Genomic DNA, 21,855 nt, shown 5'->3' on the forward strand with positions numbered 1-21,855 from the left:
AGGGGATGTCACCAAGTCTAAACGTGCAGCCAGCATAGCGGATGGGCTCTCCCTTCAGGGCTTCCTTCCAAAAGCAGTTTTGTTTGTTAATGCAGCATTGATTATAAATCCCCAAACCATAGAACAAATCTGAGCTTTTTGGCTTTTAAATTTATTTCCTTTTATTTTATATGCCTTGCCTGCAAGTACTTCTGTGTAAGAATGATAGGTCTTGGAGTTAGAGACACACAGTGGTGAGTTGCATGTGGGTGGGTGCTGGGATTTGAAACCAGGTCCTCTGGAAGAGTAGTCAGCCATCTCTCCAGCCTCACATATCAGAGTTTAAGATTCCTGGTCTGTAGTAGATAACTGTTCCTAGTCTTTACCAAGATGTTGGAAACAGGAGAGGAACCTGGCATCTCCCTAAAATAGGCTGAGTACTTGTGGATGTAGGGGAAAGCTAAACTCTTACTCTTGCATGCAACAAACACATGGGTGTCCTCCCAAGCCTTCAAGAATTCCCAGCAGAACATCCTACAATTTAACTCTGTTCAGATGGTACCTGGAGATAGTTTCAGATCCCACAGATCTGATGGAGATGGTCTCAGATCCCGCAGATAGAATGGAGATGGTCTCACATCCCAGAGATCTGATGGAGATGGTCTCAGATCCCACAGATCGAATGGAGATGTTGTGAGATATCATAGACCTGAGCTCAGTCCCAACCACTAGTCTTCTTGGTTTTAAATCCAAGGTTTGATGACCACCTTCTCAGGTCATTTGCTGGAGCAGCTCACAGACTCCCACACAGTGGCTGGCTTACTAGCTCAGCAAAGTCTGCAGAGGATGTAGAGAAGTCGGATGAAGATCTGTCTCAAGGGAGGGTAAGACCTAAGAGGAGCTAGGTCAGGAATCTGCATCAAAGACTCAACAGAGAAAGATGTTCCTGGCATCTTGATCATTAAGAAGTCAATCTCAGGAAGTACTAGCAAGGGTAATGAATGGGCTCCCTAAGAGGTTCGGGTGTTGAAGACTCAGTCCTTAGCTGGAGGTACTGCCGAGAGGTGACTGGATCAAGAGGGTACCGGCTTCACTAGTGAATTAATTCACTGATGAGTTCATAGGGAGGCAGGCTATATAAAGAACTGAGACCACACTGAAGAAAGTATGTCATCAAGGGCGTGTCTTTGAAGGGGAATACCTTGACCCTGACCCAATTTCTTCCAATGAGGTGATTTCTGTATTACTTAATCTTCTGTTGCTGTGATAAAACACCATGGCCAAAAGCAACTTAGCAAAGAAAGGCCCCTAAAGAGACATTGAACTCCACTAGCAGAAACGATACTTTTCTACCAACTTCCCGACAGGGAAATGTGAGGCAAACAGGCTTGAAAAGACAGAGGTGGCAGGGGTAAACCAGGCACTGGTCATTCCCACATACCCTACTAATGAAGACCAGGAAAGACAGGTATAAATACAAGTTCTGTCCCCCTAAAGTCCAACTGTAACTCTAGTGATGACCACCTGCTTTTAGCCTTGAAAGAATCAACACAGCTTGAGTGAGTAAAGGTACTAAGAGTTGGGAAAATATGGAAAAGTCACCAAAGGTCTTTGATATAACGCCATCTCAGCCAAGCTGCCATCATTAATTGATTCTCATAAAATTACGGTCACCGAGGCTAACCCTAGTGGCAAAGTTTTCTGCTGATGAGCATGGGTGGGGAGGAGGACAACATGCTGAAATGAAAGCCTGGCATGTGCTTCCAACTTTAAAATAAATACATTCTACCAAGGGGTGGTGAAGATCCCCCTCTCTTTTTTTAAAGGTCACATCTGGTAACAGACAATTTATCAAAACTAAGGAGCCAACATCCACGATGTTAACCAGGACTGTATTCATTTTTCAAAGGCAAGCTGGTTCTTCAGGTCTTCCATGTCCTGGGGATTCACAGCTCTAGCAACAAAAGCTATGCAAAGGCACAGACCCCTCCCTTAGCACATGGCATCTCCTGGCTTCCTTGAGGGTCTCCCATCAAACCTACCATGATGGTGTGTTCAGGAAATTTGGATCGGACCAGCTTCACGAACTCCACAAAGTGTTCTGAATACCCGTTGGCCACATCCAGGCAGATGAACTTCACCTGCGGCACGGCTTCCAAGATGCGGCTCATCTTCTCCAGATCATTCTGCCCACTGCCTGAGCTCACGGCTACATGCTATAGCAAAGTGAAGCAGAGAAGGTGTCATGAACGGCTGTATTCAAAGACCCTCCTCCATCCGGCAACCCTCGAGGTTTACCCTGAGCAAACATGAAGGCTGTGTTCAAGAAACAAACAGCAGCAGAGGTAAAAGGAGACCTGCTCCTTCCATGGTCAACCAAAACTTCCGGTTTTCTTGCCCACCCTTGACTTATACCTATCCCTGAAGCTGGGACTCAGCAACAAAACCTCCCAGCAAACACATTTGGAAATATTCAAGACCTTGTCCTCAGCTTCTACTCAGTTTTCTCAAGCTTGCTGTGTAGAACTTTGTGCTGTACAGCTACTGATGCAAACGTATCCTAGGGGGAAACCTTGCAGAAGGGCACCATGGGACGTTTCCAGAAAGAACAAGTGAGAACAACATTTACAGGTTAAGGACGTATGTGGCTGGATATGGAATATGCCTCAGCTGGAAGTGGGCTGTCAGTGATTCTCTTCTACCGACTGAGCTCAAGGGCAGTCTGAGCTACACCATATACTAAATGGTTGTTAGTATTGTCAACTTGAGAGATTCTAGAATGACCTAGGAGTCAGGCCTCTGGGGCATGCCTTTGGGAGATTACCTTGTACACAGTAATTGAGGTGGGAGGCTTGTGGCATCCTGGGATATAGGTAAATGGAGCAAGGGAGCTGAGCAGCAGCATGCATTCATCACTCTAGGCTTCCTGACTGTGGATACATGTGACTCGCTGCTCCAAGTTCCTGCCACCTCGACCTCCCTAGCCTGACAATCTGTACCCTTGAACTGTGGGCCACATTAAATGTTCCCTTAAGTTGCTTTTGACAGAGTATGTCATCACAGAAATAAAGGGGGGAAAACTAAAACATCATGTCTTAAACATGGAGAGACAGTTCAGTGGTTTCGAGTGCTTGCTACTCTTACAGAGGACCCAGGTTTGGATCCCAGCATCCCACACGAAGGCTTACAACCATATGTAACACCAGTTCCTGAGGATACAACACCTTCCCCTGGCCTCTGTTGGTACTAGGCATACATGTAATGCACCAGACACATGCAAGCAAACACACACATAAAAATAAGTCTTTTTTAAAATCTACACCCAGGGTAATGTGGGATTTTTGCTGTTTTGTTGTTATTAAGCAGTAGGTTGCAATACCTAGCTTCATAGCATTTGCATTGAATGGGCCATTACAAGTCATATAGAAGTGATTTAAATCTATAGGAGAATATGCATAGGCTATATGTAGATTTATCTGCAGAACTTGAGCAACCAAGGACTTTGGCATATGCAAAGACTATGGAGAGATACTCTGAACAATATAGCAAAATGAAAAACTTTATATCGAGCCAGAATTATTTTATCTCCTAAGCTAACATTTTTGTAGTGGAAGCCCACACCTAATTAAATCATAGTGACAGCAGCAGCAGCCATGCCAGTACTCGAAATCATTATCTCATCATAAATGATCTGCCCACAACGAGGCGGGCCCAGACCTCACTGCTGGATTTGGCTTAGAACCAGCAGAATGCACTGGATAGGAACTCAGTCATCTTATGGGAGGGCTTATAGATATCATTTTAAAACACCCATTTTCTTAGAGGAACAGGGATACAGAGACACAGCAACTCAGCATGGAAGTCACCTAGACTGGCTAATTTTATGTCAATGTGACACATGCTATAGTCATTTCGAAAGCGGGAATCTCAATTAAAATAATTCCCCCACCGGACTGGCCTATAGGCAAGCCTGAGGTACATTTTCTTGATTGACAATTGACACAGGAGGGCCCAGATCACTCTAGGCAGTGCCACCACTGGGCTGGTAGGCCTGGGTGATATAAGAGAGTAGGCTAGGCAAATTCTAAGCCAGTGAGCAGTACTCTTCCGTGGCCTCCGCTTGCTTCAGTTCCTGCCCGTCTTGAGTTCTGACACTCACTTCCTTAGATGATGGAGGACACAATGAACCCATTCCTCCACAAGCTGCTTTCTCACAGGAACATTATCATGAGTGCACAATGATTTTTAGCATGTTCAGTGATATCGTTATTATAGAACATTTTACTGGTTTCAAAAAGGATTTTAATTTTTTTTTAACAGGTACTGAATCTAGGGTGTCATATACTTTTGAATCCTTACAGATAAATCTTGGCTGAACTGCATCTCAAGCTTCCTTCTCTTCCTTATTACAGAGACAGGTCTTACTAAATTGCCCAGGCTGCCCCTGACCTTGAGTTTCCCTTGCCTCAGCCTCTTAAGTATCTGAGATTACAGGCTATAGCACCAGGCCTGGCTCCAGAGGAACCTTAGGCATTACTCTTTTAATTCCTTCCTCCTGCTACCAGGCCCAGGTAACCATGTCTCTGAGTATTCACCCACCATGGGCACTTAGCATCAATGAAATAATTCTTGTTGGTTTTTGTGTTTGGTTTGCACTTAGCGAAATGTTCTCAAGGTTTGTTCACACTTGAATATGAGTCAGTACTTCCTTCCCTTCTGTGGCTGAACAACAGCCTATCGTATTGACAGATCATATTTCATTTATTTGTTCATCAACGACACATTTTAGTTGCTTAGTTTACATTTTCTACTTTTGGGCTATTGTAAATATCATGAGCATTCATGAATAAGTCTATGTGTGAATACATAGTTTCATTTCTTCTAGAAATAGAACCGCTGGGTCACATGGTAACTCACACTTACTCTCTTGAATGTCTTAGTCAGGGTTACTATTGTTGTGACAAAATGCCATGACCAAAGCAACTGGGAGATGAAAGGGCTTATCTGGCTTCTGCTTCGAAGGAAGTCAGGGCAGGAACCTGGAAGCAGGAGCTGATGCAGAGGTCATGGAAGAGTGCTGCTTACAGGTTTGCTCCTCCTGACTTGCTCAGCCGGCTTTCCGAGAGAACCTAGGACCACCAGCCCAGGAATGACACCACCAATAATGGGCTGGACCCTCCCATCAATCACTACCTAAGAACATTCCTACAGGCTTGCCTACAGCTCTATCTTATAAAAGCATTTCCTTAATTGAAGTTCCCTTCTCTCGGATGACTTAGCTGTGTGAAGTTGACATTAAACTACCCAGCACTAGGAGTTTTTAGGTCACTGGGAAGGCAGCCTCAGCACCTACACGCCTGCCAACTACACATGAGCACTCCAACTTCTCCACATCAACATAACTCACATTCTAATGACAGCCATCCTAGTAGGGGTATAGAGTATTGAAATAAAAGGCAGTTTGTTACAATTAGGACCCCTTGTCTGTAGCCAGGAAAAAGCACTTAGATTGGGTTCACCTGGAAACTCCTGACAGGAAGCAAGGCCTTCCCCAGGCTGTGGTGACGGATGCTTTTAAAGGCGAAGCTGTCCTCACAGGGCATCCTGGCATTTGCTAAGACCCCACGAGGCAGGTTTCCTCAGCAACGCTCTGGCAGCGACCCACCAGCCTCCAAATACTTTTGACATCAGGGAAGACTTTTCTTCTCCTCGGCCCTTGTCACTAAAACGCGCCATCATCGTACCTGCAGACACTCGGGGTGGTTCTCCGCAAAACGTCTCCAGTCTTCCAAGGAGTAATGCTTGTGAACGGCTGTAAACATGGCATGCTAGGAAACAAGACAGCTTGTCAGGAAGGAGCCAGGGAAGAAGGCCCTCCACCTGCCTGCTAGATAAGCCCCAGACAAAACCATCTGCGGCTGCCATTCAGGCCTCATTTGCTCTGAATATGTTCCTAGCAGCCAGCAAGCAAACCAAGGTGCATGCGGTGAAACAAGGGATCACAGAAATGCTCTCCGGCTTCGATAGGATTTAGACAATGTGTGTTCAGCCAGGGAGAGTCTGCCAAGAGGCAAGAATAAAGGAGCTTTTCTACCCAGCTGGCTCACCTAGTTTTTGCCCACACCCAAGGCAGGTCAAGAACACATATGTAGACGGTCCCCCAGACCAGGAGAGTGACCATCCTAATGCAAGCTTCTGCTCAGCCAAACAAAGGACCTTGCCCTACACCCAAAGTCTCAACTAATACATAGCCTAAATGCTTTTTGCTGAAAGCTAGGAAGGGAGGGGATTATGTAAATAATAACCCTACATCTTTGGCTATTGAACCAGACTTGATTACCATGGGGCCAATCCTTTGCTGACACCATGGAATTCTCAGAACAGCTTTGAACAGAATTATTGTTGTAAGAGAAATGGGACTTAAAAGAAGTTAAGAAATATATAGCAAAGCTGGGTAAGGGGGCCACACCTGAAACTTTAGCACGTAGTGCCCTGAAGGCTGAGATTGGAAGTCTGGTGGCCGCGGAAGACCAGTCAGAGCTGGAGGGCAAGATGGGGAGCAGAGGGCAGAGGAGGAAGAAATAATCCATTTAGCAGTCAACATCAAACGTCCCTCCTCTGAGGCTTCCTCTCTGACTTCTGAGTCACCCCACACCTCCAATGCCTTACTCTGAAATTCTCTGACTCCCTTAATTCACACTGTCTGCGGATCCTAAAAATAGAAAACTCACAGAACCCACACACGGGCGACCTCGGTCAACGCAGGCGATGGCATTCCCGGAGAACCTCCCAGTGGAAGTGGGAGGGGCACGGCAAGCTCCAGGTTATTCACGGATACCACTCAAGCGCACAGACAACCCAGACTTGGGTGTTGCTCCCTGAGCCCCACACTCATTTATACTGTTAATTGCTATCAGCGATAACTATAGCCAGGCACCTGAGAGAATCAACTTCCACAGAGGAAAGGTTCATTTTGGCTTGCTCTGTCAAAGGGTCCGTTGCTCTTGGGGCTGTGGCATGCCAGCATATAATGGCGGGAGTACAGAGCAGACCAAAACCGGTCACCTTATCCCCAGTCGGGGAGGAAGGGCGAGAGAGGAAGACACTGGGGACCCACACTCCCTTTCAAGGCCACTCCTCTAATGACCTAAAGACCTCCTGCCAGGCCTCACCTCTTGAGGGCTCTACCACCCTGGGAAAATCCCTTTAACACATGGATCTTCAGGATGCTTGCTCCTGCCACAGCTCCCGCCACAGCATGCACGGAACATCATTACGAGCAGTTAATAAGACAAGCAAGGATTGGGAGGGAGAACCACCACATCCCTTTAGCAATTCATTCATTCGCCTCAGACCCCTCTCTGCAGACAGTCACACGACAATCCTCAGTCAGGTGGATGACCTCCAACTCCACTTTCTGAGTTTATAATTTGAGACCCTCTTCCCCCCTCATCGCCGCTTGATAACGAATCCAGCGCCTCCCGCCGTCAGACCTGCCACCCACAGGGAGCTGCTTTTCCGACTAATTGCATTTATCTCCGCACTTGGCAGACAGGACGAGCAGAAACAGATACACATCTCCACGCTCATCATCAGGAGACACTCTGGTCTCCGAAGTAGAAGATTCTCACCCCCAACACACAGCTCTGTGAGGCAGCAAAATACTTATGACTGGTGTCCCTCCATTTCTCCTGAGGCCAAGACACGCATCAAAAGGCACCCTGAACTTGCCTTGCGGTCCATCCATTTTAGAGATGTGTCCGGCAGATTCTGGACTCACTTTGGGGTTATGTCCTGCCTCTCTACTTGACTGAAGGCCCTGGGTCGAGATGTCCCTCCTCTTTTTCTGTCTGCCTCAATTTCCTCATCTGCAGAAGGAGCCTACCCCCACGAAGTTATGATAAGAATTGAGAGATACATTACAGCATAAACAATAGCACCCCCCAACACAATGCATTACGTGCTACATGCAAAGTGGCTGTCTTGGTTTTAAGGGGATGGGCCTCTCCAATATGGCATTCATCCTGCTGCCTAAGTTCCTTTTGAAAGCCTAATTTCTAAAACCATCATAGGTATCTTCACAGAGGAGACAGACGTACAGCTAGACCATTTCACAGAGGGCAGAGTTTATATGTGGCCTATCTTCTGACTACAGAAGCAGGAAAGGCATGTCCCTTGTAGCAATCAGACTTAGCAAGGAATGACTCCAGGCGCACACACACAGCCAAAAAACTGAGGATGTAGTGATGGAGTTCCTACCTGTGACATTACCACAGCCATCTCAAATGTCCCCACAGTGTCCATGTTGGCCACAATGATGGGAATCCCTGAGTAGGTCTGCTTTGAGTTTCGAAATGTAAAGGTTCGCTCAAGATCCACCTGTAGGCAAAAGGGAAAGAAATGAGAGTAAGCTCTTTATGTAACACATGCAGGATTCCCAGTGTTCAGAGTGGGTGGGGAGGACACCAAGGATGGGTCTGTCCCTCAGTCCCTAGATTCTCTTAGGGCTCTGACCCGGTGTTCCAAGGACAGGGCAGCCCCCAAGAAAACCAGGCAGCAGGCTATACCCACATACAAAAGCAGTGGCTATACCCACTGCCCCCACACACCCAAATAAGTCACCAGATATTCTATGAATCCCAAGATCTATGTGAGATCTTTCCTTCAGCAGCCTCCCAATATCTCTGCCATCTTCCTTCCTCACCTTGTCTCACTCTGGCCCTAAGCACACATAGACACATTATTATTTCCCCCCACTTCCAAGCACTGGAGGGTGTTGGGATATAATAGTTGAAGATGTGTTAGATTTGTTTATACTGTGGAATATTTGTTTAATGATGCAAGGATGTGTTGTTGCATTCTTCTATGAGGCATTTGTTTAACTTTGTGAAGCTGTGTTACTTTGCCTGTCTAAAACACCTGACTAATAAAGAGCTAAATGGCCAATAGCTAGGCAGGAGAAAGGATAGGCGGGGCTGACACATAGAGAGAATAATTAGGAGGAGGAGTCTAGGCTCAAGAGAAGAGGGAAGAGAGAGAAAAGGAGAAGGACCGGAGGATGCCAGGGGCCAGCCACCCAGCCACATAACCAGCCATGCTATATAAGAAGTAAAGAATGGTATATAGAATAAAGAAAGGTAAAAGCCCAGAGGCAAAAGGTAGACAGCATAATTTAAGAAAAGCTAACAAGAAACAAGTTAAGGCCAGGCATTCATAAGTAAGAATAAGTCTCCAGATGTTTACAAGCTGGCTGGCAGGCCACCAAAGAGTAGTAAAAAAAAATCACAGAAGGGCCCATTCCTCTTCTAGGAAGATCTATCCACTCTTCCCAAACAGCAGTGACCTTGCTTCTGCTCTTGCCAGGCCCTTCCCATTTCACCATTCACATTTCACCAGCACTAAGCCACAAACCCTTGATCCCTTCGCCTTTCAGGCTCCAGCAGCTGGTTGGTAATTATGAGAGCTGGGAGGGATATAGTGCAACCATCTGTTTCCGCATAGAAACACTTGTTCCTCTGACTTGCAGACAGCTGCAGGGAGGGCCCACCAACTCTCCTGGAACTCCAATTTCAGTGCGCACGTGACTATGAGCTGTCAGGAACCCTGTCTGATGTTCAGCCAGGACTGTGGGCTTAGCAGGATGGTGTGCCAGAGCTGGGTCCTCGCAAAAAAAAAAAAAAACTGGCAGAAGTCAGGCAGTGGTGGCGCACGCCTGTAATCCCAGCACTCGGGAGGCAGAGGCAGGCGATCTCTGAGTCTGAGGACAGCCTGGTCTACAAAGCAAGTTCCAGCACTTTTTACACAGAGAAACTTTGTCTCGATAAACAAAAACGAACAAAAAAGCTGTCAGAGTCAGAATTTCCCTTGTGACCTGGGGCAAGTTTATGCTTGAGATTATCACAGAGTAGCCATTCCAGAGACTCCATTTCTCAAATTCATGTCTGCCTGGGTTTGACCAGTGGATACCAAATGAGAAACTGGAGGATGCTGGCGGACAAGGGTAAGGTGAGATCTAGAACCCCTTCTCCTTTGGGCAGCTTCTGCAGGGCTGCTGCGGCCCCTTCAGATCTGTCCATGTACACTCCTGGTTCTATTTTCCCAGCAAAGCCCGTCCCCCCCCCACTCACTGCCACCCTAGGGTGCTATTGCCAATCTCTCAGTCACATCAGGAGAAATTCTGGTAGAGATGCCTCAGTCAGCATGAGAGCCTCGGTTAGGATCCCCAACCATGAGGAGATGGGAGGTGGAACTGGTGGATTCCTTAAAGCTCTTAGGCCAGGCTAGTCTGATAAACTTAGTCAATTCCCAGACTTTGTCTCAAACAAAAGACAGAAGGACCCTAAGGATCCACCACCTAAGATTATCCTCTGAACTCCATATATGTCTGTGCACACACACACCCCACACACGCACTGTGGGTTAATAAATCTATTGTTTGAAATATTCTGCATCGTTCATTCCTTTGACTGGACCTGGACCCTGGAGGTAGGTGTGTGGCCAAGGTGAACTGACAAGGAAAAACTTGAACTTTAGGCTTCTAAAATAATTTAGTTTTACATGGACCCTGGTTGCCTGAGGACCAGCAATTGCCATTTGCAACTAGTATTCTCTAAATGTTTTTGTTCCATTCCTTCCAACTTGCACTTTACAGTCTGAACTAAGTGGAAGCACACTGTGCTGTATCCCAGAGCCGTTACCCTTATTCATTTTCTTGCTTCTCCAAGTCCGGAAGGCTTCCTGGCTAGCAGATGTCATAAAAGGGCTGTGCTGGCCCTAAACAGCAGTCAGCGAGAGGAAGCGAGACGCTGTAAGTCCATGAACCTCCCAGGCAGTGTTCACCCCTTCCTGAATGTCCTCAGTAGGAAAGCAGGTCCTGCTGACACCCTGCAAGATGACTGAGGGGAGCCCCTCTTGGCAACTCTGCACTATTAACTGGCCTTCCTGCTCTTTGCCCAGACTGAAAACAATCAGAATTCCTGGTCTCAAATACTCTTGTAATTCTGCCCAAGATGCGTTGGAGGAAAGAGCCTCTGTCCCCATGAGATCACAATGGCTTTTTCTTGGCACACCAAAACCTATCTACATCACACACACACACACTTCACAGAAAAGGGAAGCTTTGACAATGAACCCTTCGCTGCCTATCTTCACAAGGCAGGTTCGTGGGGCTGGAGGTGGGGAGTTCAGCAACAGAACTTGTATTTAGCATATGCCAGGCTCTGCCAACAAACCTCTCTCCCCCAAAATGACACAAGGCAGAGTTCTAAGAATGAGAAATGAAAGTATCTGCCCTAACCTTATCTACCCAACACACACACACCCCCAAGACAGTCCACTCGCTCAGAGAGATAAATGCTATCCTCCAGCTTCCCTGGCCTTTACTCCACCACAGTGGCTGAATGCTCCAGATACAGCATCTCCAAAGCCCCACTCAGAACGTAGCAAACTCCCCTCCTGCACCCTCAAAATAGCTTCTGTCCTTTTGGGTTAGTCATTACCCAGCATTCTGCAGGTCTAAAGTACACACCGCCACCTTTCTGAGCAGTTCAGTGTAGTGAGTCAAGCTCCAGGAGTCACTTCAGGAAATATGTGCTAACCTCCGCCACTACCCTAACAAAAACAGTCACACCTGGACAGGACAGGAAGGGACCAATATGCGGTGGCATAGGGAACCGGCCCTGCCTCCCACCCATACTTCCTTTCCAATTCCTTAAGGACACAGAAGACAATGCCTGTATGTTAAGCTCCTTAGACACCAACCAAGGCATGGCCAGAAACAACAACTGCCACTTGGCTTGGGGTAACAAAGGGTACTCTAGAAGCATGCCTGGCCTTTGGGAAGACATTCTGGGAAGCAGTCCACAAAGGCCCCAGGATCAGATTGAAATCTTGTGGGGAGAAGCGTCCAGTGCGCTGACACCTGGAACGGGCCTTCTGGATGCTGATGTGGCCCAGGCAGCTTCTGCATCAGATAGCGCACACAGCTCAGCACCAGTGTGAGCCACAGTCTCTGAGTGAAGAACGCATCATTTGTCAGGGCAGTGCTTCCCACAGAGAAAGCCCTCTTGATGAGCTCGGCAAACATGTCAAGACTGCCCCAAGCTGCATCCATCAAAGCCGCTGTGTTGGAAACTATATTTTTGGAGTGTCTCCCTAGGTGAATCTTCTGCACTCATGACTAAGAACAAATCTGAGCAAATCTTCTAACTCCACAAAGCCAAGTTTACATAGGCCGTTACAGGTTGAATTGTGGCTCCCCCAAATGACACCGAAGTCCTAACGCTAGTACCTGTGAAGGGAACCTTATTCGGAAATAGGATCTCTACAAGTGGCCAAGTTGAGATGAGGTCACGTGGGGTGTGGAATGGTTCTTCTCAAAAGGGGAAACACTTGGACACAAACGCACTGAAGGAGGACAGCTTACAGAGGTGACGTTGGTTGAGGGTTAGATGGGACATCTACATGCCAAGGAGAGCCAGAAGTGACCAGCAATCCAGCAGGAGCTGGGGAGATGCATGGGGCAGATGCTCGCTCCATCTCACAAACAGCTTTCCAGAGAAACCTACCGCATAGACACACCTAGGTTGGGGGGCTTCCAGTGTGCCCAGATGGGAGATAAAGCCTCTTGACCGAGTGGCCTCTTCTGTAATTCTGTGTCATAGCAGCCCCAGGACACAGTGTCAAGGCAATAAAATAAGTAGTGACAGAACTCAGACTAAAACTGGAACCTCCTTTCTTCTGTATAGTCTCTCCTCCCTGTCCTGTTCTCTATTCCCTATGGGTCGGGCTGTTGCAGATGGGGACTGCTAGCCCCATCTCTCCTTAATGGTCCAGCAGTTATTATGGAGCTGTTAGCAGATGGGAGGGTGTTTGCATTTGCCCTGTCTTAGGACAAGCGGGTGGTTCTCTGCTGCGAATACTCTCCAGTATCCAGCTTTCAAATCCCACATTAATATGTTAAAAAAAAAAAACAAAAAAACAAGCAAGCAAAATTCTCTTGTTGGCTGGGGCAATGGTCCAGCCTTTAAAGTGCGGGCCATACAAGCATGAAGATCCAAGTTCGATCCCCAGAACCCATGAAAAAAAGTTGGGTATAGCAGCACACATGTAACCCCCAGGGCAGGTGTGGGGAGGGGAGAGGGGGTGGAAACCAACAGAGATGCTTGGAGCTTATTGGCCAGACTAGACTGCTTGGCAAGTTTCAGGCCAATGAAAAACCCTGCATCAAGATCTTTTTAAAAAATAAAAAAAATGATTTAAAAAAAAAGGTGGACAGTGCACGCACATGTGTGCGCACACACATACATGAACATGTACACACAAGCAAAATTCTTACTTAAGAACTGGGCTTGGGTGGTAAAGCCAGGATTGGCTCCCCTGGAAGGACACAAACCCCATGTGTATCGGATAAATCCAAAAGTCTTAACGCAATCAACCCATCCTGGGACGCTTAATTACAAGACAACAAAAGAAACACCGAGATGGAACGCGAGGCTTAGGTGGTTCCTTGAGCAGTGCCAGGCAGGCAAGTCACATTAGGTGAGCTCATCCACCAGGCAAGAGTGCTCCAGCCCCAGGAGGCTAGCCCACAGACAATTGGAAGAGCCACTCCACTTAACACTTCCTCACAAAAGCTACTGTGTGAGGACAATCCTCAAGGGCACCAGTCCTCACTGCGATGGGTATACACAGATTGCAAGATTCAATCCATGCATGGACATTAAGAGTGGCAATCAGCACAAATTATAAAACCAAATGAGGCATGACATCATACCGTTCACATAAATATTAATATTGTACCTTCTCCTCAAGAGTCTTCCTAGTTCAGAAAACGCATAGATCCTCGCTTTGTGCCGATACATATCTATTAATAAATAAGTGGCTAACACCTAAATAAATTTTAAACAAACATTAAGAAAACAAACAAGCAATGAGGCCGCCAGATTATTAACCCTGGTCTGAGTTTAGTTACTTACTGGCTACCAGTTTCTCTAAAACAGTCCAGGTGTTTTCTCTAGTGTTATTTTTTGTTACAAAGGCTTGCCTGGTTCTTTGGCACCTGAAAGTATGTGATGAAGGACAGGCCCAGGGGCATCTAATCTGGGTGGATAAGGGTCCATTACACCCCCCCCCCCCCCAACACACACCACCACCACTTCCTGTCTAGAGCAATTCTGGTTCCAAGCAGCCTATGCCCCTGCTTAGGGAAAGTCACTTGGTTCTATTTGTTCATTGGCTAGCGCAGGAGGCGGACCTAATTCGGTAGCAACCCTCAGCTGGCAGCTGCAGGCAAGGCAGTCCAGCCTGGGCACCTGAACCGAGTTGTTTGCTGAGGGGATTTATTTATGGTCTTGTTTGCGAAGCAAGAGGGATGGGGCGGGCTAACTGGCTTAGCTCCCCTGTGTTTACCCAAACTCAAATCCAGTCCTTTCAGGTTGTTCCTCCTTTCCTCCTCCCACCCCCCTGAGAGTGGCTAAGCCACTGTCCAGGAACACTACTTCTCCAACCGGCTCCACCTTTCCAGAAAACTCTGTATCCTTTAAGGTCTGACCTCGGCAGTCTCCCGACTCCACCTGTTTCCAAGCTTTCCTCTTATTATCGCACAGCTAACTCCCAAATGGCCCGAGTGACCCTCACCCCAGCTCGTCAGTTTGCCTCACTCCGGGCTGGGACTGCAGACTGTCTGGTACCGCAGAGTGACACCAAGAAGCAGGTCCCCAAGCTCAGCACCCGCAAGACCATTTAAACTCAAAAAGAAAAATCTTAAACTTGAGTGCTGGGGGCGCCCGGGTTTTATTGTTTTGTTCTGTTCTGTCGTGTTCACAACATTCCACCACAGGACCTAATGCTAAATCAGCAGAGCCAGGTCCCAGCACCAGGGGACACTGCTCCGAATCCCGAGAGTCTGCAGTTGAGTTTCTTTTCCTTTCCATCCTAGCCTCACCGTTTCCTCTCCTCCCTGAGTGCCCCTCCTGAGAGCCGTGCCTTCTAAAGTCACCGGCTACTTGATTGGTTGATCTTAGCTGCTCTGCGGTTGAGTCTCAGTGTGAACTTCCCCCAAGCCCACCAACGGTAGTCAGACGCATTTATAATTCTAGGCCCAAACTAGGCCCCCTTGTCACTGACCCTAGAGACAGTTCAGGTGTAAGAGAAAACCGACTGGCCTTCCCCTTTCTCAGAGCGGGGAGAGGGTGTGACAGCTCTGCCTCTGGCACAGATGAGGCACCCTGTGCCATCCCCTGCACCCACTTCCCCCTTGCCAGCCCGAAGGCGGCATGCCAGCGGCCCCCACCTCGGCTCGGCTCTTGAGGCTGCTCCGCTTAGGTCGCAGCAGAACATCCTTGAAGTCGAGTTTAAGGTCTGCATCTATGCGGGGCATGGTGCTGGCGGTGTGCTGTGGCTTCCTGCGGCGGAGGCTGATGCCGGCGTCAGCCAGGAGCTGCGGGGCGCGTGCGTACAGCGGCGCCGGGATGGCTGTGCGCAGACCGGTGCTCCGCAAGCCCGGTACGTACACGGTGTTCTTATGCCCGTGTGCTCCGAGCCCCCGGCACGATTCCACGAGCCTGGCGCCCCTGGGGCGCGCCCCGCCCCGGCCTCTAAGCTCCGCCCATAGCCTAGTCTCCTGGCTGAGCCCCTCCTCCAGGCCCAGCTCCCTCTGCCTAAGCTCAACCACCTCCTTCTGCCTGAACCTAGCTGTGAACCTGGACTCTGCCCGGCAGGACCCTAAAACCTCTCTCTGGGCCGGGGCTGAGCCGCGAGATGAGTGCGAATTAGAGGAAGACAGGAGACAAAGTCTCCCGTTCCCTAGAGTGTACCCTAGTCTGACTCATTGAGGGGACCAAAGGAGAAACCGGGGGAGAGGGGGCATAGTATGTAAACCAGGATGGCCTCAAAATCATAGAGTTCTGCCTGCCTTTGCCTCCGTGGTGCTGCCTCCTGAGTGAGTGCTGGGATTAAAGACGTGAGTCACCATGCCTGGCTGTAGAATCTGACCTTTATCCACGGCAAAAATGTCAGGTCCAATGGGAACTCCCAATCCCCTCTCCGCGGGGGAAAAAAAAAGAGGAGGCCCACTGACTTAGTCGAAAATGACAGTCTGAGCTCAGCGCCCCCTGAACCCTGGCAGGGTAAACAAAAAGATAAATCAAAACTTACATGCAGCATTCCTCGGGGAAACCCCGAGAAAGGGTCACTTCCTTTGGTGTATACCTGTGATAAGCTAACCTTCAGGTGGCTCCAGCCCCTAGTAACATGCACTTCTTATGAGTGCCAAGCCGCCCACGAGAGCCTTCAGGTTCTTCTCATCTCCCCAGCTCCTCCTCCACTATGCTGCATCCCAGCTAATCCACCCTCTTTCCTCCGCAATGGCAACGCAATGGGCAGGACTCTCCCAGCATTTTTTGCTGCTCTTCTCTCTCTCTCTCTTTCTCTCCCTCTCTCTCTCTCTCTCTCTCTCTCTCTCTCTCTCTCTCTCTCTCTCTCTCTCTCTCTCTCTCTCTCTCTCTCTCTCCATCTCTGTGTGTCTCTCCCCCCTGTTATTTCTTACCTGCCCCCATAGCCCTAGACCTAGCCAGTCTGCTTTTTTCTTTCTCTTCCAGATGCCCCTCTGGCTGTTCTCACCCCCCCCACACACACACACCATGTGCAATAAAAACTGTCGTGGTTTGAATAAGAAAAGCTCCCATTGGCTCATACATGTGAAGGTTTAGTAACCCAGAATGGAATCCTTTGAATGGATCAGGATTAAAATGTGTGTGCTTTGTTGGAGGAAGTGGGCCACTGGGTTTGTTTCTGAAGCCCATGCCATGCCCAGTGTCATTCCATCTGCCCATACTGTCTGTCATGATGACCCTTTTATAAGAGGTGCCTTGGTCCTGGTGTCTCTTCACAGCAATAGGACAGTGACAAAGACGAGAACCTTCTCTGGAACCACGGGGTAGCCATCCCATCACCTCAGCGGTTTCTTTACTGCACACTCACTTACAAAAAGGTTAAGGATTTTGGCTTCCCTAATTTCACTCCCAGTGTGCCCACCACGTGTTGAGTCAGGCCTCGAGTGTGCTGAAGAAGAAGCCACTGGGAGGTTAGCAAAACAGAGGGCCGGGGCAGTGTAACTCAGTGACGAAGTGCGTGCCCAGTGTTCCAGCTGGAGCAGAAAAATGAAAGAGGGAGCAGAAAAAAAAGGAAAATGAGACTTACGTAAATGAAGTGTCTTGGGGCCTCTACCAAGTTTGAAAACTTGGCTATGTTACAGTTGGGTGACCTTGAGGGTGTCTAACTTGAGTGTTTCCACAGGGTGAAAAGAAACGTTAGCGCAGGGGTGGTGGAGCGAGCCTTTAAGCCCAGTACTCTGAAGAAAGAGGCAGGCAGATACAAATATCTGTGAGGCCTGCCTGATCTACATAGCAGTCTACATAGTGAGTTCCAGGACAACCAGGCCTTTATGGAGAGACCCTGTTTCAAAAAAAATACAATTAATTATTTGACAAATTTTAGCTGTCTTGGTTACTTTATATTGCTGTGATAAAACACCCTGACTGAGAGCAATGTGGGGGAGACAGGGTTTATTTTACTTACAGGTTACAGCCCCTTATCAGGAAAGCCAAGGCAGTTACTGAAATAGATACTGTGGGAGGCATTCCCTTTGCCAGCTTGCTCTCCATAGAGAAGTTCAGCTAGCTTCTTATGCCCAGGCCACCTGCCCACAGTGGGCTGTGCCCTCCCACATCAATCATCAATCAAGAAGATGTCCCACAGACTTGTCCACAGAGCAATCTGATGGAGGCAATTCCTCAGCTGAGGCTTCCCAGGTGACTCCAGCTTACGCCACGTGGACAAGACCTTACAGCTATTTGGAGTCACATGTTCCTTATATTGTAGAGCCTCGATTGCTAACTGCACCCGACGGGACTTGTCAGCAATAGCAGGAACAGAGGCACAGCACCATGCTGTCCCTTGCAGCAGCCCCAATTAAGTGTCTTAGCATTAACCATATATCCCATTTTGGTGGCTAGACTGACATCTCAAAAGGGCACTAAGAAACTCCTCCCTTTTCCATGTTTTGAATGAGTGATGTTATAGGGTACTTTGGGTGTGATTACAATCTGATAAGACAAAACTTTTTAGTTTTGTTTCAGTGTGTGTCCCTTTACTGGAAATGTGGCTGAAGGAGTTATTACTAGAAAATTGCAGGTTCACAGCTGGAAAAGAAAAAGCAATTTAAAGAAATGTCCTGAGTTTCTTTTCTGTTGCTCTAATAAGACACTGTGACCAAGGCAACTTATAGAAGAAAACAGAGTTTCTTTGGGGCTTACCATTTCAGAGGGTGAGTCTGTGACCACCAAGGCAGGGGCAGGCAGGTAGGCATGGCGCTGCAATAGTAACTTAGAGCTTAGATCTTGATCCACAAGCACAAGGCAGGGAAAGGTGGGGTGGAGGGGTGGAGGTGGAAGAGAGAGAGAACGAGAGAGAGAGAGAGAGAGAGAGAGAGAGAGAGAGAGAGAGAGAGAGAGAGAGAGAGAGAGAGAAACTGGGAACAGAATCATTTGAAACCTCAGAGCTCAACCCCAGTGACACACCTCCTCCAACAAAGCCCAAGGCCCTAATCCTTCCCAAACAGTTTCTCCAACTGGGGGCCAAGCACTGAAATATTTGAGCCTGTGGGGGCCACTCTCATCCAAACAGCCACAACAAATGTTCACCCTGCTGGAATTTTTGATTCTCAACACGGTAGGAGACTTCAGCCAGACTCCAGGGTGAGCGGCTCCTTTTCCCTTCCCCGGTTCCATAATTTCCCCTGTCTTTCTAGCCCGCCTCAGGACCACTTTCATTTCCTTCCTGTTCTCTGCAGGCTCGCCCATTCTCTGGGAACTAGCGTGTGGCCCAGCTAACCATAAAAACCCTGCTGCCCAATAGTCAGTCACCTTAACACAAGTGTCCACAAATGATCGAGGCCCATCCCACGTGCTCTCATTATCTTGCCCCCCCCCCAGGAAGTTCACACATTTTCATGGAAGGAAATCAAGCTTATCAAAGAGAATGAAAATGACCACACTGGGGCCAGCCAGTGAAATATTTAAGGCCCTTTACAAACTGTGGAAGCCAGCCAGCGAAATAAGCAAAAATCAAAAAAGTAAATGTGCTTTGTGTTCATTGTCATGGTCATTGTCTGAAAGGAAAGCCCTAGGGATCTGTCCTCGGGTACTCTCTGGTACTGAAAAGACAAACGTCCACAGAGGTCAAGCTTTGTCTTCTCTTTCTGTAATAGTCTATCTGTTCCTTTAAAAACTCTGTATGGGTTCTAATTCTTTCCCACACAGTTAAATAGATATTTCTTTCAGACTGAAATAGTCTCTTCTGGAGAGAAGAGGTTTAGGGGCTCAGGAAACAAACAAGACTCTCAGGGTCCCTCCCCGAGTTACACAGGCTACATGCAGTTGCTGGGGAGAAGGGGACCCCAGTGCTGTAGCTGTCTACAAGTCCCACAGGAGCTATGGGGCTCTTCTGAGTTTGCCTGCTCTGGGCTGCGACTCTTCAACAATCCAGCTGATTTTGAGTCACCCAAGCTCCTGGATGTAAGGCCAGTAACGTCTTTAATTGGTTTACCAAGCTGGATCTAGACATAAACTTCCCAGGAAGAGAACCCTGACACAGGCCATCAGGGACTCTGCTTCTATCTGTGTCCTCAATGCTTTACAGACACCAGCATGTTCATTATCTGGCCGGCAGAGCCAGCTTCTCTATAGACTTACACAAAATACAGGTTCCAAAGCCTGGACCCCATCCAGGGTTATTGAAGTAAAATTTGCATATCGTCAGATTCTCAGTGATCGTTATGCTTGATAAGACAGGAAACTCCCAGCAAGGCGGCTGCCCGGGGTCATTTATTAACTTTTATAAATACTGACTGAGCAGCTGGAGCCACATATGTTAGGAAGAAACCGTATTTCATTGCATTTGCTTTATCTTTTTGCTAAATAAGATTTTTTTAAAATCACATTTATTTTATTTTTTTTATTTTTATTTTTCAAGACAGGGTTTCCTTGTGTAGCCTTAGAGCCTGTCCTGGAACTTGCTCTGTAGACCGGGCTGGCCTCGAACTCACAGAGATCTGCCTGCCTCTACATCCCAAGTATTGGGATTTAAGGCATTCACCAACACTGTTTGGCTAAAATCACATTTATTTTATGTATATGGGAATAACGGGGTAGGTACAAATGGTGGCCAGAGAACAACCGGCTTTGGGATTGAAGTCAGGTCTTCAGGACTAGCAGCAAGTGTGCCTACCCACTGAGCTATCCTGCCGTTCCCTGAATAAGATTTTTAAGCAATAACCTAAACAAAAAACAAATTTTAAAACGTATATTAATAGTAGTTAAAATATTAATTATAATTAAATAGTAACTAAAAATTACTCAGAATGCCCAGATTGCTACTTCTGTGAATGAATCAAAACTTCTGCCAAGGGACCAAAAGTACATATTTAACACCAGCTCCTTCCTCTGAGTGACAGGCACCTTGCAAAGAGTTTTATTCTATTTTCTTGGCTCACCCTCACAAACCCTATGCCATTAACACCCTGGTCACCATCACCATCATATAAACAAATGTGTAAACCCAGGCTTAAACAGGGAACTGGGCAGGTCAGAGCTAAGTCAGGGACAGCTTTGTGCCCTGACATGTCACAGGACATCATACGATATCTCAGCTTCCAGAGGTTTCTTCGAGTCTATGAACCCCAACCGGTTTTTTGAATGAGATATTTCAATAACTTCTCACTGAAACTGAGCAGTGAAGGTAGACCACGGAACGCGGCTGAACTAATCCAGCTGATTTTGTTGTCATGGAGACCACAGATATTTGCATACTTCACCTCAACTCTTGAGGTCACGCAGGTCGAATTCTAAAGCATAGCATCTATCGAATGTGCTAGGAGAGCTTGCCGGTTAGTGAGTTCATGAACAAACTCTCGCGTGACTACAGCCCAGTTTGCTCACATTCTCACACCCATATCTCAGCACATTTACTTTCTTTTGTACTTAATCTTCTATTATATCCTTTAAAGCATGGTTTTCAGGGTTATACTTATAGACAAACTTTTAAAAAGTTTTCTATTGATTTTTTTTTTTGCAGGGAGGGGGAATTCAAAACAGGGTTTCTTTGTGCAGCCCTGGCTGTCCTGGAACTCACTCTGTAGACCAGGTTGGCCTTGAACTTGGAGATCTGCTTGCTGCTGCCTCCCAAGTGCTGGGATTAAAGCTGTGTGCCACCACTGCCTGGCTGCTCTAGAATTTTTAGAGTGTGGCCCTGTTACTATATTTGTTCATGCTCGATTAAGAAAAAGAACCTGAGAAATAGCTCAAAGGTGCCCATGATGCAAGGGAAGGTGAGACAGTGCTGTCTTGGTTGAACCAGATCCTGTGTTTCCTGAGGTCATGAATTTTATTTTCAGCCCTGGAGCTGAGGTCTGGTTGAAGTAGATGCTTCTCTGTAGGCTGCATCCCTGAAAGTAGCTGCGTAGGAACAAAGAAGGAATAAAAAAAATAGCACTCAGTGGTGGTCTTGTGGTAGATGCTATTTAACATTGATTCATTTTCATCTGAGCCAAGGTTTGAAGTAATAATTCCCTGCCCACACTAAGTGTGCTGGCTAGTCTTATGTAAACTTGACGCACAAACCAGAGTTATCTAAAAGGATGGAATCTTAATAAAGAAAATACCTTCATAAGTTCCAGCTGTAGGAATTTTCATAATTAATTATTGATGAAAGGGGGCCCCACCCATTGTGGGTGTGCCATCCCATGGTTGGTGGTCCTGGGTGCTCTAAGAAAGCAAACTGTACAAGCCATAGGGAATATGCAAGCCACAGAGAGCAAGC

The 21,855-nt window shown here is 47.5% G+C and overlaps 1 protein-coding gene across 1 annotated transcript in view; it reads right to left on the reverse strand.

Moving 5' to 3' along the window:
- Gmpr (guanosine monophosphate reductase) overlaps positions 1-15,583 on the reverse strand; it is a 36,381-nt gene extending 20,798 nt beyond the window's left edge. Inside the window, exons 1-4 of the mRNA XM_075969768.1 lie at positions 15,272-15,583; positions 8,239-8,358; positions 5,724-5,807; positions 2,022-2,195 (exon numbers count right to left, since the gene is read on the reverse strand). Coding sequence (XP_075825883.1) covers positions 2,022-2,195; positions 5,724-5,807; positions 8,239-8,358; positions 15,272-15,358 — 465 coding nt within the window. The 5' untranslated portion in view covers positions 15,359-15,583. The remainder of the gene's footprint in view (positions 1-2,021; positions 2,196-5,723; positions 5,808-8,238; positions 8,359-15,271) is intronic.
- Between the last annotated feature and the right edge of the window lie 6,272 nt (positions 15,584-21,855).

Source organism: Microtus pennsylvanicus, chromosome 4 (assembly GCF_037038515.1).
Source record: "Microtus pennsylvanicus isolate mMicPen1 chromosome 4, mMicPen1.hap1, whole genome shotgun sequence".
NCBI classification, from domain to species: Eukaryota; Metazoa; Chordata; class Mammalia; order Rodentia; family Cricetidae; genus Microtus; species Microtus pennsylvanicus.